This window comes from Rhopalosiphum padi, chromosome 3 (genome assembly GCF_020882245.1).
Source record: "Rhopalosiphum padi isolate XX-2018 chromosome 3, ASM2088224v1, whole genome shotgun sequence".
NCBI classification, from domain to species: domain Eukaryota; kingdom Metazoa; phylum Arthropoda; class Insecta; order Hemiptera; family Aphididae; genus Rhopalosiphum; species Rhopalosiphum padi.
The window spans coordinates 47748006-47766221 of record NC_083599.1 but is presented as its reverse complement, the minus strand read 5'-3'; the positions used below and the strand labels follow the sequence as shown (position 1 = coordinate 47766221).

At 25.5% G+C, this 18216-nt stretch overlaps 1 protein-coding gene, 3 long non-coding RNA genes and 1 pseudogene across 4 annotated transcripts; 1 reads left to right on the top strand and 4 right to left on the bottom strand.

Moving 5' to 3' along the window:
- The first annotated feature begins 2408 nt into the window (after positions 1 to 2408).
- LOC132927798 (inhibitor of growth protein 4-like) lies at positions 2409 to 4007 on the top strand. The gene is made up of 6 exons (XM_060992386.1): positions 2409 to 2613; positions 2670 to 2908; positions 2971 to 3079; positions 3155 to 3259; positions 3330 to 3568; positions 3746 to 4007. The coding sequence occupies exons 1-6, from the start codon at positions 2577 to 2579 to the stop codon at positions 3845 to 3847; spliced, it is 831 nt and encodes a 276-aa protein (XP_060848369.1). The 5' UTR covers positions 2409 to 2576; the 3' UTR covers positions 3848 to 4007.
- A 115-nt stretch (positions 4008 to 4122) lies between these two features.
- Positions 4123 to 5683, bottom strand: LOC132927799 (beta-1,3-galactosyltransferase 6-like; annotated as a pseudogene).
- A 1051-nt stretch (positions 5684 to 6734) lies between these two features.
- LOC132927051 (uncharacterized) lies at positions 6735 to 9604 on the bottom strand. Its single transcript, XR_009661605.1, has 3 exons — positions 9458 to 9604; positions 9265 to 9393; positions 6735 to 6962 (listed from the first exon to the last, which is right to left on the bottom strand). It is a non-coding gene; the product is annotated as an uncharacterized LOC132927051 (long non-coding RNA).
- Positions 9605 to 11004: 1400 nt separating this feature from the next.
- Positions 11005 to 12333, bottom strand: LOC132926860 (uncharacterized). Its single transcript, XR_009661545.1, has 3 exons — positions 12197 to 12333; positions 12004 to 12132; positions 11005 to 11127 (listed from the first exon to the last, which is right to left on the bottom strand). It is a non-coding gene; the product is annotated as an uncharacterized LOC132926860 (long non-coding RNA).
- A 1410-nt stretch (positions 12334 to 13743) lies between these two features.
- Positions 13744 to 15728, bottom strand: LOC132926408 (uncharacterized). Its single transcript, XR_009661435.1, has 3 exons — positions 15595 to 15728; positions 14743 to 14871; positions 13744 to 13866 (listed from the first exon to the last, which is right to left on the bottom strand). It is a non-coding gene; the product is annotated as an uncharacterized LOC132926408 (long non-coding RNA).
- Between the last annotated feature and the right edge of the window lie 2488 nt (positions 15729 to 18216).

Below are 18216 nucleotides of genomic sequence, written 5' to 3'. Positions count from 1 at the left end.
TTTGTATTTTTTGGATAGGTATTCTTTTTGAAAAAAACATTTTTTTTTATCAATCACTAACCAAAAGTAAATTATTAATATAAATTAATAAGATTTTCTTTATATGGCATACCGCCTAAAGACGTGTGTGAGAGATAAGCCCCTACAAGTATTTCATTGGGAAAAATTATGGAAATTGATAAACGGTCCAAAAATTATTGGCCTTCCCCAATGTAAAAACATAAAATTAAAATTAAACGAAATATATTTTAGATATATAAAAATATAAAATAATCATATTACAAAAAGTAACAAACTATTATTTTATACTTTTCTTTTTCTTGCTTTTTGATGGGCAAATGTGTTAATAGTATCATTGAAATCTATTTTTTCAACCATTTCTGCTTCAATGCTACATATTGCTATTGCATTCAGTCTTTCCTCCTTCATGGTTGACCTCAAATAGGATTTTACCATTTTAAGTACAGAAAAAGCTCTTTCGCCTGAGCTGTTTGAAACTGCTGTACTAAGGTACATACGCATAACTATTTCTAAATTTGGAAACATACACTCTAATTGATCGCATTGATTATTACTATTTAAAATGTCCGATATTATTTAAATAAAAATAACATCAGGATAGTATTGTGCTTATTGTCAATAATTATTTTACAGATTGTACAATTTTTCTAGTTTAAAAAAAAAAATATAAGGATAGTAAGTAGTGCCCGTGCCCCTAAATCCGTGGTTGTGTAGGCTGAAGCATACACTGCTTACGCCTTAATCCGGGCCTGGGTATACTTGTTGAAAAAACATTTCTTTTTAATCAATTACTAACCAAACGTAAATTATTAATATAAATTAATAAGATTTCCTTTATATGGCATACCGCCTAATGACGAGTGTGAGAGATAAGCCCCCTACAAGTATTTCATTGGGAAAAATTATGGAAAATGATAAACGGTCCAAAAATTATTGGCCTTCCCCTTGTAGAAATATTTTAGCTACTTGCCTGCTCATTAGGTATACGGTACACCACCGTCTCATTTGGACACAAATTAATTTGTTTTATTACAGAATGACATGTCAAACATTTAAAATAGCCTAAAATAAGAAGGTATAAAATAAATAGTTAACGACAATAAAATTCATGTACGAAATACGAATAATACTATAATAGAGATTACATCGCGCGCAGACTGAGTAGGTACCTATAGTTATTTCGTAAAAGCATGCAAATAAGTGCTAGCTAGTACACGATGAAAATAAAAAAATCATTTTATAAACAACCAGCTAAAAACGATCAACTATTGAATACCTACCAATAAAATCGTATTATTGCAACATATAAGGTACCAGCCACTAAACATATTAATAGGTAAGTTTATGTATAATATTTCTAGGTCTTAAATGGTCAATATTTCTTTTTTTTAATTAATAATATATTTACGCATTTATATTTATTTGTGTGTGTGTGTGTGTGTGTGTGTGTTACGGTAAATGATATTATATCGGAAATTAACGTTATTTACCTACGAATGAGGGAATTATCGTTATTTTCTTGTGAAGACTAAGAATGATAGTATAAACTTATATCCCAATATTCCACCCCAGAACCAATTCTAAATTACGCCACCGGGAATATGGTTTTATTAAATACAATTACACACGCCAAGAAATAGCTGTTTACGAAGAAAATCTATTAGACATGGACAATGTGATAAAATTAGCTGATGGTAGACTACAGTTGACACTGAGGTCTGAGAGAAGCAGCTAGTAATTATTCGGTTGCGGGCCCTTGAAGGTACCAGCGTTGCTATTGCAAGACTGGTTATAATAATAAGCATTGTGCTTGCCGTGGGGCTGAACAATTATGTAATAGTAAATATCATGGCAGTATAACTTGTAAAAATAAATAAAAAATAATAATGCATTTTTTCTCTTTTTAAAAATACAATAGGTACATGATTTTTTCAAATTGTAGTACCTACTACCTACTTGAGATTCACTTGCATATCTGATGATCTATAACAACAAATACCTGTGTAATTAATCATTAACGTGATTATCCGGTTTATAACGATAATCACTTGTGTATTTGGTAAATAACGTTAATAACCTGTGAATAATGTTAATTTTCATTTAACATCATTTACCGTAACATATATATATATATATATATAATTTTATTTAATTGGGTATTTGGGTATAAAGTATAAACCGTCTAAATAAATAAAATATAAATGTCGTTTGACTCGACTAATAATTGGCTTATTTGAAAATTAGAAATGTTTGAAATGTTGTATTCGTACAGTGTTGCCAAACTTGACATATTTATTTGTATGTTTATTGTTTATACGATCATCGGGCTGTTACATATCATTGTTATATCAAAATGGTGTGATTCACGTCTTATTCACTAAAAATATTATCAAAAATATAAACAGAAGAAATTTATATTTTATAAGGCACTTTCTGTAAAAGTTGATCAAACATATAAAATTCCCGTTTGTTTTTGTATACAAGTGTACAAGTATAAGTATACTTATACTTATTTTTTCTTCAATAATTCTCAGCCGAATCATAAAATAATAAAAATGACTTCTGCTCTTAACTTGGAACACTATCTGAACAGTAAGTTTTTGTTCGATTTTGCATTTAAACGATGTACTATCAGAGTTATATTTTAGATTTAGAGAATCTTCCTGTTGAGTTACAACGAAACTTCACTCTGATGCGAGATCTTGACTCCAGAGTTCAAGAATTGATGCGCAACGTTGACAAACTGACAGACGATTATATGTCAAATTCCAAGGGATACACAGCAGATAAAAAACGCGAAATGATGACCAGCATACAACGTCAGTTTGACAAAGCAAAAGAATACAGTGATGATAAAGTTCAATTGGCTATACAAACTTATGAAATGGTATATTGATTTTGAATTATTAACATTACCGTAAAAATGTTCTATTCCATTGTATCGTACAGGTAGATAAACATATTAGAGAATTTGATTCAGATTTAGCACGCTTTGGAGCTGAAATTCAAGACAGAGCCATTAGTGCTACAAGAAATATAGAAGAAAATTCACAAAAACGTAGGTGTTCTGCATTATATCATATTATAATTCCAATAATGTATTTGGTCATTTCTTTATGTGTATTGCTTCCAGGAGAATGTAAAAAGATTAAAGACAAAGAAATTAAAAAGAAGAGTGCATCGAGTGAAGAAGAAACAGCTCCAAAAAAAACATCTAAAATGAAACAACTGAAAAAAGGTTTGTGTACAACAAATTTTAGTCATATTTAAGTTGATTTCTTTGTATAATAATTACCAACATTTTTCAGGAGTTACAATAGCAACAAGTGCAGCACCTAGTAAAACACCTTTAATTAATGTTGTCACTAATCCAACAAACCCTACAAATAGTGTAACCAGCGTTACAGTAGAAACTAGTTCCCTTACTGGTGCCGGAGTTGCACACTCGACTGAAGTATTAGATATGCCTGTTGATCCAAATGAACCAACGTATTGTTTATGCAACCAAGTTTCTTATGGTGAAATGATTGGCTGTGATAATCCAGATGTAAAAATTTTAATTTTAATTTATTAATTATTTATGTATTTATTGTTTTTATTTTATATAACAATTTATTAAATACTTAAACCATTGAAAAAATAATAACAATCTTAATTTTTATTGTAAATATTGTTTCATTTTTTTTTATCATATTTTATTAACTGTGTACTTTTATTATTTTAGTGTCCTATTGAATGGTTCCACTTTGCATGTGTCAAATTAACTACCAAGCCTAAAGGAAAATGGTTCTGTCTTAAATGTATAACAGACAGGAAGAAAAAATAACACATATTAAAAATGATACGTTTTTTTATTTTATTTATACATACATATAATGTATAATGTTATGTTAATTTTCTTACGGCATAAGAACAAACGATTGTAATTTGTAATATTGTCATGAATTGAAAACATAATAAGAATAAAATTGAATTTCTATATAAAATTGGTGTTGTTAATATATATATATTTTTTTTTTTATTCAAAACTGAAAACAAACTACAATGTTCAAATGTATTATATTAATAATTACACCAGTCTTTTTATGTTGAAAAATGTATTTATGGAATTAAATACAAATTTCTAACAACATTTAGATGGCATCACTGACCAGTTATATTTGTAGGAAGCCATATTTTTTAACTCTATCACATAGTTTTCCAGTCTGAATAATGTTTGACCAGTGCAGTCTCATCATTTCAGGACTACGTTTATGTGTTACTAAATAATCATTTTGACATAAGCGACTATACCATTGTGTGTCAAATCGCCGGTCATGTTTTCTAGTAATATTTAATGGACTTACCAAAGCGCCAACCAAAACATCTTCACTAGCAAAGAAACTGAAAAATAAAAAAGACAACAAGAATTAGAATAGTTAATCTATAATTTTAATAAAACCGTTATAATTGGTAAGCTATTACATAATGAAATTGCTAAACTTTATATCAATATTTTCTCTTATTACTTTATATTATGCTACTATGATCAACTTACCTTAGGTAATCTCAATTCTTCAAAATTTAGATGATAAGATCTTTGGATAAAACATAGCCTCCTCCCAAAGCATACAGTAAATATCTATCACATGCAATTCAATCAGTTTGTTTAAATTAACCTCTTATTTTTAATGTTTGCATTACCATCAAAATATCCCCAGTAGAACCTTTTTTTAGGCTTATGTTCTACCTCATTGACAATTAATAACACATTGTCAAAAGAATCGTCATCACATTTTAACAGATAATCAAAGTTTATATGATATATACACCAGAAAATGATGCTATTATTTTATGAGTGAGAAGGTTATACTCATTCTTTTCAATAAGTCTTCATGAACTAGCTTTTCAACATTTAAAGATTTGTCTTTTGATACAAAAAAAAGTATTTTAAAGTCTCCTTTTGTTTGAGCTCGTGTTTCACATATAGCATCTTTACGATAAACATTTTTTACCGCAGATAAGACAAGTAAAAGCAACTTAATTCTAAAATACATTTGGAGAAATGTTTTCAAAACAAACAACGTTAATATGTATCCTAGAATGAATGAAAAACTTGACAGGAAATAGTATGTAAGGCGTTTTTTATGCAGTAACATTTGTTTCTAAGTAATGCCCACTTAAAATATTTAATTAAAATCAAAAAATATTCAAAATATTAAATAACAAAACATTAAAAAAAATAAAAATGAGGTGTTTCATAACATTGAGTGTTTGACATAAAAATTAAGGGACCAAAAATAATTAATTAAAAGTATGTAAGAGTAATTAACAAATTATGAGCAATGAGCATTGAGCACTGTGAAAAGTGTGAAATGAATATTAAATGGATGGAAAAATTTAAATCTATTCTACCATCATGGTAGGTAGTAGGTACTATCTAAATGTAATATCTACGAATGTCGAATACTTCCTTGTTTATCTACATTTGAATGCTCGTTATGCTCAAGAAATGTCAAAATGTATTTATCACTGTTGTGATAACAGTCTTCTTTAGTATCATTGTGTTTTTTTGTTTAAACATTGAACGCAAAAAGTTTTTCTAGTAGAAAATATGTTCCCATCTTCGTCAACCAACTTAAAAAGAGGTTTTGTTCAATATAGTATGACATTACTATTCTTCAAAAATAATTCTGATTTGAACATAATAATATCAAATTATAATTGAATAAAACCACGGTAAACATTTATCGAAACTTGACAATTTAAATTAAATCACTTTGGGTTATGGTTAAATTTAAACCTATTAATACAATAAATGTAGGAACTAATATCAAAAGAATTTTATAGCTAGAGCTAGTTTTATGAATGAAAATTACAAGCTAAAGATGTTATCCTTTATTCAGATTTGTAACAAATATCAATTGTTACACTACTCTTAATTGACTATCAATTACATTCGATAACCATTACACGTACATTGCATAAAACAATTAATATTATCAGTATCTTCTAGTCCATTTTACACGTAGGATATTGATACTTTCCGAAGTGGTAGAAATGTGAATTCATGTCTCAGCATGTATCGAGTGATCTATGTACTGCCATCTGAAAATATTTAGTCAGTTAAATTTATAAAATGGTTGGAGGATAAAATGTCACTACTACACACCATAAGGTGAACGAAAATCTTTTTATGACAACTAGTGTTTGGTAACCATTGAATAATTCAGAAATTAAAACAATCAAACAAAAATTAAGAGACCAACTACATTCTTAATAGAAAATATTTGAAAGAATCTTACAGTTCAAACATGAATTAAAATACAAATGTATTAATGCAAAAAGATATGAAATATAATCATATAATAGATGATAAGAAACATTAATTATGATAAGAAATCAAATATTATAAAAATCTACCAGCTGTTTTGTTGAATTTGAAGGTAAAATAATTGTAACTTTAAAATACACTCATAGGAAAATATAAAATTGATTTTTTGCAATATAGTATGACATTACTATTCTTCAGAAATAATTCTGATTTGAACATAATAATATGAAATTATTTTTGAATAAAATCACCGTAAAACATCTATTGAATCTTGACAATTTAAATTAAATCACTTTGGGATGTGGTTAAATTAAAACCTATTAATGAAATAAATATAGTAAATAATATTAAAAGATTTTTACAGCTAAGGCAAGTGTTATGAATGAAAATTTCAAGCTAATGGTGTTTCCCAATCCTTTATTCAGAATTTTAACAAATTTCAATTGTTACACTACTATTAATTTACTATCAATTACATTCAATAGCCATTTCACGTACATTGCATAAAACCTATATAATTATCAGTATCTTCTAGTTGATTTTCAACGTAGGTAGATGATATTTTTTCAAGTGGTATGAATGCGTAGTCATGTCTCAGCAAGCCTTGAGTGATCTGCAGTATTGCCATCTAAAAAAAAGTAGTCGATTAAATATGTATAATGATTGGAGAAACAATAATTATGATAAATAATAAATGATTGTACAAATCTACCAGAATGTTTTGTCGAATTTGAATATAAAATAAGTGTAACTAAAGAAGACACTTGTAGAAAAACTTAAAATTGATTCTTTTCAATATGAAATACATATGTATTTTTATAATTGTCTAAATTATCATATAAAAACAAGTATTATAGTGTTTATGAAGTATAAGCTTAAATGAAATTAATGAAAGTTAATAATAGAAAATTAGAATATCGTTCTTAATCTAATGGTCTGAGTTTGATGACATTAACATTAGAATTGAGTTTATTATAAGCAGTTAAAACTATGAATTTTTATATTTGTCTAAATTATCATATAAAAACACGTTTTTTAGTGTTTATGAAGTATAAGCTTAAATGAAATTATTGAAAGTTAATAATAGAAAATTAGAATATCTTTCTTAATCTAATGGTCTGAGTTTGATGACATTAACATTAGAATTGAGTTTATTATAAGCAGTTAAAACTATGAATTTGTAATAATTGTCTAAATTATCATATAAATACACGTTTTATAGTGTTTATGAAGTATAAGCTTAAATGAAATTAATGAAAGTTAGTAATACAAAATTTGAATTTCTTTCTTCATGTAATTGTCAGAATTTCTCGGCATTAACTTATTGTCACACTACTCTTAATTGACTATCACTTACAGACGATAACCATTACACGTACATTGTATAAAACCATTAATATTTTCAGTATCTTCTAGTCCATTTTACATGTAGGTTATTGATACTTTCCGAAGTGGTAGAAATGTGAATTCATGTCTCAGCATGCATCGAGAGATCTATGTACTGCCATCTGAAAAAATTTAGTCAGTTAAATTTATAAAATGGTTGGAGGATAAAATGTCACTACTACACACCATAAGGTGAACGAAAATCTTTTTATGACAACTAGTGTTTGGTAACCATTGAATAATTCAGAAATTAAAACAATCAAACAAAAATTAAGAGACCAACTACATTCTTAATAGAAAATATTTGAAAGAATCTTACAGTTCAAACATGAATTAAAATACAAATGTATTAATGCAAAAAGATATGAAATATAATCATATAATAGATGATAAGAAACATTAATTATGATAAACAATCAAATATTATAAAAATCTACCAGCTGTTTTGTTGAATTTGAAGGTAAAATAATTGTAACTTTAAAATACACTCATAGGAAAATATAAAATTGATTTTTTGCAATATAGTATGACATTACTATTCTTCAGAAATAATTCTGATTTGAACATAATAATATGAAATTATTTTTGAATAAAATCACCGTAAAACATCTATTGAATCTTGACAATTTAAATTAAATCACTTTGGGATGTGGTTAAATTAAAACCTATTAATGAAATAAATATAGTAAATAATATTAAAAGATTTTTACAGCTAAGGCAAGTGTTATGAATGAAAATTTCAAGCTAAAGGTGTTTCCCAATCCTTTATTCAGAATTTTAACAAATTTCAATTGTTACACTACTATTAATTTACTATCAATTACATACAATAGCCATTTCACGTACATTGCATAAAACCTATATAATTATCAGTATCTTCTAGTTAATTTTCAACGTAGGATGATGATATTTTCCCAAGTGGTATGAATGCGTAGTCATGTCTCAGCAAGCCTTGAGTGATCTGCTGTATTGCCATCTAAAAAAAAGTAGTCGATTAAATATGTATAATGATTAGAGAAACAATAATTATGATAAATAATAAATGATTGTACAAATCTACCAGAATGTTTTGTCGAATTTGAATATAAAATAAGTGTAACTAAAGAAGACACTTGTAGAAAAACTTAAAATTGATTCTTTTCAATATGAAATACATATGAATTTTTATAATTGTCTAAATTATCATATAAAAACACGTATTATAGTGTTTATGAAGTATAAGCTTAAATGAAATTAATGAAAGTTAATAATAGAAAATTAGAATATCTTTCTTAATCTAATGGTCTGAGTTTGATGACATTTATATTAGAATTGAGTTTATTATAAGCAGTTAAAACTATGAATTTTTATATTTGTCTAAATTATCATATAAAAACACGTTTTATAGTGTTTATGAAGTATAAGCTTAAATGAAATTAATGAAAGTTAGTAATACAAAATTTGAATTTCTTTCGTCATGTAATTGTCAGAATTTCTCGGCATTAACTTATTGTCTCACTAATCTTAATTAACTATCAATTACAGTCGATAACCATTACACCTACATTGTATAAAACCATTAATATTTTCAGTATCTTCTAGTCCATTTTACATGTAGGATATTGATACATTCCGAAGTGGTAGAAATGTGAATTCATGTCTCACCATGCATCGAGTGATCTATGTACTGCCATCTGAAAAAATTTAGTCAGTTAAATTTATAAAATGGTTGGAGGATAAAATGTCACTACTACACACCATAAGGTGAACGAAAATCTTTTTATGACAACTAGTGTTTGGTAACCATTGAATAATTCAGAAATTAAAACAATCAAACAAAAACTAAGAGACCAACTACATTCTTAATAGAAAATATTTGAAAGAATCTTACAGTTGAAACATTAATTAAAATACAATTGTATAAATGCAAAAAGATATGAAATATAATCATATAATAGATGATAAGAAACATTAATTATGATAAGCAATCAAATATCATAAAAATCTACCAGCTGTTTTGTTGAATTTGAAGGTAAAATAATTGTAACTTTAAAATACACTCATAGGAAAATATAAAATTGATTTTTTGCAATATAGTATGACATTACTATTCTTCAGAAATAATTCTGATTTGAACATAATAATATGAAATTATTTTTGAATAAAATCACCGTAAAACATCTATTGAATCTTGACAATTTAAATTAAATCACTTTGGGATGTGGTTAAATTAAAACCTATTAATGAAATAAATATAGTAAATAATATTAAAAGATTTTTACAGCTAAGGCAAGTGTTATGAATGAAAATTTCAAGCTAAAGGTGTTTCCCAATCCTTTATTCAGAATTTTAACAAATTTCAATTGTTACACTACTATTAATTTACTATCAATTACATTCAATAGCCATTTCACGTACATTGCATAAAACCTATATAATTATCAGTATCTTCTAGTTGATTTTCAACGTAGGTTGATGATATTTTCTCAAGTGGTATGAATGCGTAGTCATGTCTCAGCAAGCCTTGAGTGATCTGCTGTATTGCCATCTAAAAAAAAGTAGTCGATTAAATATGTATAATGATTAGAGAAACAATAATTATGATAAATAATAAATGATTGTACAAATCTACCAGAATGTTTTGTCGAATTTGAATATAAAATAAGTGTAACGAAAGAAGACATTTGTAGAAAAACTTAAAATTGATTCTTTTCAATATGAAATACATATGAATTTTTATAATTGTCTAAATTATCATATAAAAACACGTATTATAGTGTTTATGAAGTATAAGCTTAAATGAAATTAATGAAAGTTAATAATAGAAAATTAGAATATCTTTCTTAATCTAATGGTCTGAGTTTGATATCATTAACATTAGAATTGAGTGTTTTATAAGCAGTTAAAAATATGAATTTGTAATAATTGTCTAAATTATCATATAAATACACGTTTCATAGTGTTTATGAAGTATAAGCTTAAATGAAATTAATGAAAGTTAATAATAGAAAATTAGAATATTTTTCTTAATCTTATGGTCTGAGTTTGATGTGACTAACGTGAGAATTGAGTGTTTTATAAGCAGTAAAAAATATAAATTTTTATATTTATCTAAATTATCATATAAATACACGTTTTATAGTGTTTATGAAGTATAAGCTTAAATGAAATTAATGAAAGTTAGTAATACAAAATTTGAATTTCTTTCTTCATGTAATTGTCAGAATTTCTCGGCATTAACTTATTGTCACCCAACTCTTAGTTAACTATCAATTACAGTCGATAACCATTACACGTACATTGTATACAACCATTAATATTTTCAGTATCTTCTAGTCCATTTTACATGTAGGATATTGATACTTTCCGAAGTGGTAGAAATGTGAATTCATGTCTCACCATGCATCGAGTGATCTATGTACTGCCATCTGAAAATATTTAGTCAGTTAAATTTATAAAATGGTTGGAGGATAAAATGTCACTACTACACACTATAAGGTGAACGAAAATCTTTTTATGACAACTAGTGTTTGGTAACCATTGAATAATTCAGAAATTAAAACAATCAAACAAAAATTAAGAGACCAACTACATTCTTAATAGAAAATATTTGAAAGAATCTTACAGTTCAAACATGAATTAAAATACAAATGTATTAATGCAAAAAGATATGAAATATAATCATATAATAGATGATAAGAAACATTAATTATGATAAGAAATCAAATATTATAAAAATCTACCAGCTGTTTTGTTGAATTTGAAGGTAAAATAATTGTAACTTTAAAATACACTCATAGGAAAATATAAAATTGATTTTTTGCAATATTGTATTTATTTGAATATAAAATAAGTGTAACTAAAGAAGACACTTGTAGAAAAACTTAAAATTGATTCTTTTCAATATGAAATACATATGAATTTTTATAATTGTCTAAATTATCATATAAAAACACGTATTATAGTGTTTATAAAGTATAAGCTTAAATGAAATTAATGAAAGTTAATAATAGAAAATTAGAATATCTTTCTTAATCTAATGGTCTGAGTTTGATGACATTAACATTAGAATTGAGTTTATTATAAGCAGTTAAAACTATGAATTTTTATATTTGTCTAAATTATCATATAAATACACGTTTTATAGTGTTTATGAAGTATAAGCTTAAATGAAATTAATGAAAGTTTGTAATACAAAATTTGAATTTCTTTCTTCATGTAATTGTCAGAATTTCTCGGCATTAACTTATTGTCACACTAATCTTAATTAACTATCAATTACAGTCGATAACCATTACACCTACATTGTATAAAACCATTAATATTTTCAGTATCTTCTAGTCCATTTTACATGTAGGATATTGATACATTCCGAAGTGGTAGAAATGTGAATTCATGTCTCACCATGCATCGAGTGATCTATGTACTGCCATCTGAAAAAATTTAGTCAGTTAAATTTATAAAATGGTTGGAGGATAAAATGTCACTACTACACACCATAAGGTGAACGAAAATCTTTTTATGACAACTAGTGTTTGGTAACCATTGAATAATTCAGAAATTAAAACAATCAAACAAAAACTAAGAGACCAACTACATTCTTAATAGAAAATATTTGAAAGAATCTTACAGTTGAAACATTAATTAAAATACAATTGTATAAATGCAAAAAGATATGAAATATAATCATATAATAGATGATAAGAAACATTAATTATGATAAGCAATCAAATATCATAAAAATCTACCAGCTGTTTTGTTGAATTTGAAGGTAAAATAATTGTAACTTTAAAATACACTCATAGGAAAATATAAAATTGATTTTTTGCAATATAGTATGACATTACTATTCTTCAGAAATAATTCTGATTTGAACATAATAATATGAAATTATTTTTGAATAAAATCACCATAAAACATCTATTGAATCTTGACAATTTAAATTAAATCACTTTGGGATGTGGTTAAATTAAAACCTATTAATGAAATAAATATAGTAAATAATATTAAAAGATTTTTACAGCTAAGGCAAGTGTTATGAATGAAAATTTCAAGCTAAAGGTGTTTCCCAATCCTTTATTCAGAATTTTAACAAATTTCAATTGTTACACTACTATTAATTTACTATCAATTACATTCAATAGCCATTTCACGTACATTGCATAAAACCTATATAATTATCAGTATCTTCTAGTTGATTTTCAACGTAGGTTGATGATATTTTCTCAAGTGGTATGAATGCGTAGTCATGTCTCAGCAAGCCTTGAGTGATCTGCTGTATTGCCATCTAAAAAAAAGTAGTCGATTAAATATGTATAATGATTAGAGAAACAATAATTATGATAAATAATAAATTATTGTACAAATCTACCAGAATGTTTTGTCGAATTTGAATATAAAATAAGTGTAACGAAAGAAGACATTTGTAGAAAAACTTAAAATTGATTCTTTTCAATATGAAATACATATGAATTTTTATAATTGTCTAAATTATCATATAAAAACACGTATTATAGTGTTTATGAAGTATAAGCTTAAATGAAATTAATGAAAGTTAATAATAGAAAATTAGAATATCTTTCTTAATCTAATGGTCTGAGTTTGATATCATTAACATTAGAATTGAGTGTTTTATAAGCAGTTAAAAATATGAATTTGTAATAATTGTCTAAATTATCATATAAAAACACGTATTATAGTGTTTATGAAGTATAAGCTTAAATGAAATTAATGAAAGTTAATAATAGAAAATTAGAATATCTTTCTTAATCTAATGGTCTGAGTTTGATATCATTAACATTAGAATTGAGTGTTTTATAAGCAGTTAAAAATATGAATTTTTATATTTGTCTAAATTATCATATAAATACACGTTTTATAGTGTTTATGAAGTATAAGCTTAAATGAAATTAATGAAAGTTAGTAATACAAAATTTGAATTTCTTTCTTCATGTAATTGTCAGAATTTCTCGGCATTAACTTATTGTCACCCAACTCTTAGTTAACTATCAATTACAGTCGATAACCATTACACGTACATTGTATACAACCATTAATATTTTCAGTATCTTCTAGTCCATTTTACATGTAGGATATTGATACTTTCCGAAGTGGTAGAAATGTGAATTCATGTCTCACCATGCATCGAGTGATCTATGTACTGCCATCTGAAAATATTTAGTCAGTTAAATTTATAAAATGGTTGGAGGATAAAATGTCACTACTACACACTATAAGGTGAACGAAAATCTTTTTATGACAACTAGTGTTTGGTAACCATTGAATAATTCAGAAATTAAAACAATCAAACAAAAATTAAGAGACCAACTACATTCTTAATAGAAAATATTTGAAAGAATCTTACAGTTCAAACATGAATTAAAATACAAATGTATTAATGCAAAAAGATATGAAATATAATCATATAATAGATGATAAGAAACATTAATTATGATAAGAAATCAAATATTATAAAAATCTACCAGCTGTTTTGTTGAATTTGAAGGTAAAATAATTGTAACTTTAAAATACACTCATAGGAAAATATAAAATTGATTTTTTGCAATATTGTATTTATTTGAATATAAAATAAGTGTAACTAAAGAAGACACTTGTAGAAAAACTTAAAATTGATTCTTTTCAATATGAAATACATATGAATTTTTATAATTGTCTAAATTATCATATAAAAACACGTATTATAGTGTTTATAAAGTATAAGCTTAAATGAAATTAATGAAAGTTAATAATAGAAAATTAGAATATCTTTCTTAATCTAATGGTCTGAGTTTGATGACATTAACATTAGAATTGAGTTTATTATAAGCAGTTAAAACTATGAATTTTTATATTTGTCTAAATTATCATATAAATACACGTTTTATAGTGTTTATGAAGTATAAGCTTAAATGAAATTAATGAAAGTTTGTAATACAAAATTTGAATTTCTTTCTTCATGTAATTGTCAGAATTTCTCGGCATTAACTTATTGTCACACTAATCTTAATTAACTATCAATTACAGTCGATAACCATTACACCTACATTGTATAAAACCATTAATATTTTCAGTATCTTCTAGTCCATTTTACATGTAGGATATTGATACATTCCGAAGTGGTAGAAATGTGAATTCATGTCTCACCATGCATCGAGTGATCTATGTACTGCCATCTGAAAAAATTTAGTCAGTTAAATTTATAAAATGGTTGGAGGATAAAATGTCACTACTACACACCATAAGGTGAACGAAAATCTTTTTATGACAACTAGTGTTTGGTAACCATTGAATAATTCAGAAATTAAAACAATCAAACAAAAACTAAGAGACCAACTACATTCTTAATAGAAAATATTTGAAAGAATCTTACAGTTGAAACATTAATTAAAATACAATTGTATAAATGCAAAAAGATATGAAATATAATCATATAATAGATGATAAGAAACATTAATTATGATAAGCAATCAAATATCATAAAAATCTACCAGCTGTTTTGTTGAATTTGAAGGTAAAATAATTGTAACTTTAAAATACACTCATAGGAAAATATAAAATTGATTTTTTGCAATATAGTATGACATTACTATTCTTTAGAAATAATTCTGATTTGAACATAATAATATGAAATTATTTTTGAATAAAATCACCGTAAAACATCTATTGAATCTTGACAATTTAAATTAAATCACTTTGGGATGTGGTAAATTAAAACCTATTAATGAAATAAATATAGTAAATAATATTAAAAGATTTTTACAGCTAAGGCAAGTGTTATGAATGAAAATTTCAAGCTAAAGGTGTTTCCCAATCCTTTATTCAGAATTTTAACAAATTTCAATTGTTACACTACTATTAATTTACTATCAATTACATTCAATAGCCATTTCACGTACATTGCATAAAACCTATATAATTATCAGTATCTTCTAGTTAATTTTCAACGTAGGATGATGATATTTTCCCAAGTGGTATGAATGCGTAGTCATGTCTCAGCAAGCCTTGAGTGATCTGCTGTATTGCCATCTAAAAAAAAGTAGTCGATTAAATATGTATAATGATTAGAGAAACAATAATTATGATAAATAATAAATGATTGTACAAATCTACCAGAATGTTTTGTCGAATTTGAATATAAAATAAGTGTAACTAAAGAAGACACTTGTAGAAAAACTTAAAATTGATTCTTTTCAATATGAAATACATATGAATTTTTATAATTGTCTAAATTATCATATAAAAACACGTATTATAGTGTTTATGAAGTATAAGCTTAAATGAAATTAATGAAAGTTAATAATAGAAAATTAGAATATCTTTCTTAATCTAATGGTCTGAGTTTGATGACATTTATATTAGAATTGAGTTTATTATAAGCAGTTAAAACTATGAATTTTTATATTTGTCTAAATTATCATATAAAAACACGTTTTATAGTGTTTATGAAGTATAAGCTTAAATGAAATTAATGAAAGTTAGTAATACAAAATTTGAATTTCTTTCGTCATGTAATTGTCAGAATTTCTCGGCATTAACTTATTGTCTCACTAATCTTAATTAACTATCAATTACAGTCGATAACCATTACACCTACATTGTATAAAACCATTAATATTTTCAGTATCTTCTAGTCCATTTTACATGTAGGATATTGATACATTCCGAAGTGGTAGAAATGTGAATTCATGTCTCACCATGCATCGAGTGATCTATGTACTGCCATCTGAAAAAATTTAGTCAGTTAAATTTATAAAATGGTTGGAGGATAAAATGTCACTACTACACACCATAAGGTGAACGAAAATCTTTTTATGACAACTAGTGTTTGGTAACCATTGAATAATTCAGAAATTAAAACAATCAAACAAAAACTAAGAGACCAACTACATTCTTAATAGAAAATATTTGAAAGAATCTTACAGTTGAAACATTAATTAAAATACAATTGTATAAATGCAAAAAGATATGAAATATAATCATATAATAGATGATAAGAAACATTAATTATGATAAGCAATCAAATATCATAAAAATCTACCAGCTGTTTTGTTGAATTTGAAGGTAAAATAATTGTAACTTTAAAATACACTCATAGGAAAATATAAAATTGATTTTTTGCAATATAGTATGACATTACTATTCTTCAGAAATAATTCTGATTTGAACATAATAATATGAAATTATTTTTGAATAAAATCACCGTAAAACATCTATTGAATCTTGACAATTTAAATTAAATCACTTTGGGATGTGGTTAAATTAAAACCTATTAATGAAATAAATATAGTAAATAATATTAAAAGATTTTTACAGCTAAGGCAAGTGTTATGAATGAAAATTTCAAGCTAAAGGTGTTTCCCAATCCTTTATTCAGAATTTTAACAAATTTCAATTGTTACACTACTATTAATTTACTATCAATTACATTCAATAGCCATTTCACGTACATTGCATAAAACCTATATAATTATCAGTATCTTCTAGTTGATTTTCAACGTAGGTTGATGATATTTTCTCAAGTGGTATGAATGCGTAGTCATGTCTCAGCAAGCCTTGAGTGATCTGCTGTATTGCCATCTAAAAAAAAAGTAGTCGATTAAATATGTATAATGATTAGAGAAACAATAATTATGATAAATAATAAATGATTGTACAAATCTACCAGAATGTTTTGTCGAATTTGAATATAAAATAAGTGTAACGAAAGAAGACATTTGTAGAAAAACTTAAAATTGATTCTTTTCAATATGAAATACATATGAATTTTTATAATTGTCTAAATTATCATATAAAAACACGTATTATAGTGTTTATGAAGTATAAGCTTAAATGAAATTAATGAAAGTTAATAATAGAAAATTAGAATATCTTTCTTAATCTAATGGTCTGAGTTTGATATCATTAACATTAGAATTGAGTGTTTTATAAGCAGTTAAAAATATGAATTTTTATATTTGTCTAAATTATCATATAAATACATGTTTTATAGTGTTTATGAAGTATAAGCTTAAATGAAATTAATGAAAGTTAATAATAGAAAATTAGAATATTTTTCTTAATCTAATGGTCTGAGTTTGATGTAACTAACATGAGAATTGAGTGATCTATATGCGGTTAAAAAATATGAATTTGTAATAATTGTCTAAATTATCATATAAATACACGTTTCATAGTGTTTATGAAGTATAAGCTTAAATGAAATTAATGAAAGTTAATAATAGAAAATTAGAATATTTTTCTTAATCTTATGGTCTGAGTTTGATGTGACTAACGTGAGAATTGAGTGTTTTATAAGCAGTAAAAAATATAAATTTTTATATTTATCTAAATTATCATATAAATACACGTTTTATAGTGTTTATGAAGTATAAGCTTAAATGAAATTAATGAAAGTTAGTAATACAAAATTTGAATTTCTTTCTTCATGTAATTGTCAGAATTTCTCGGCATTAACTTATTGTCACCCAACTCTTAGTTAACTATCAATTACAGTCGATAACCATTACACGTACATTGTA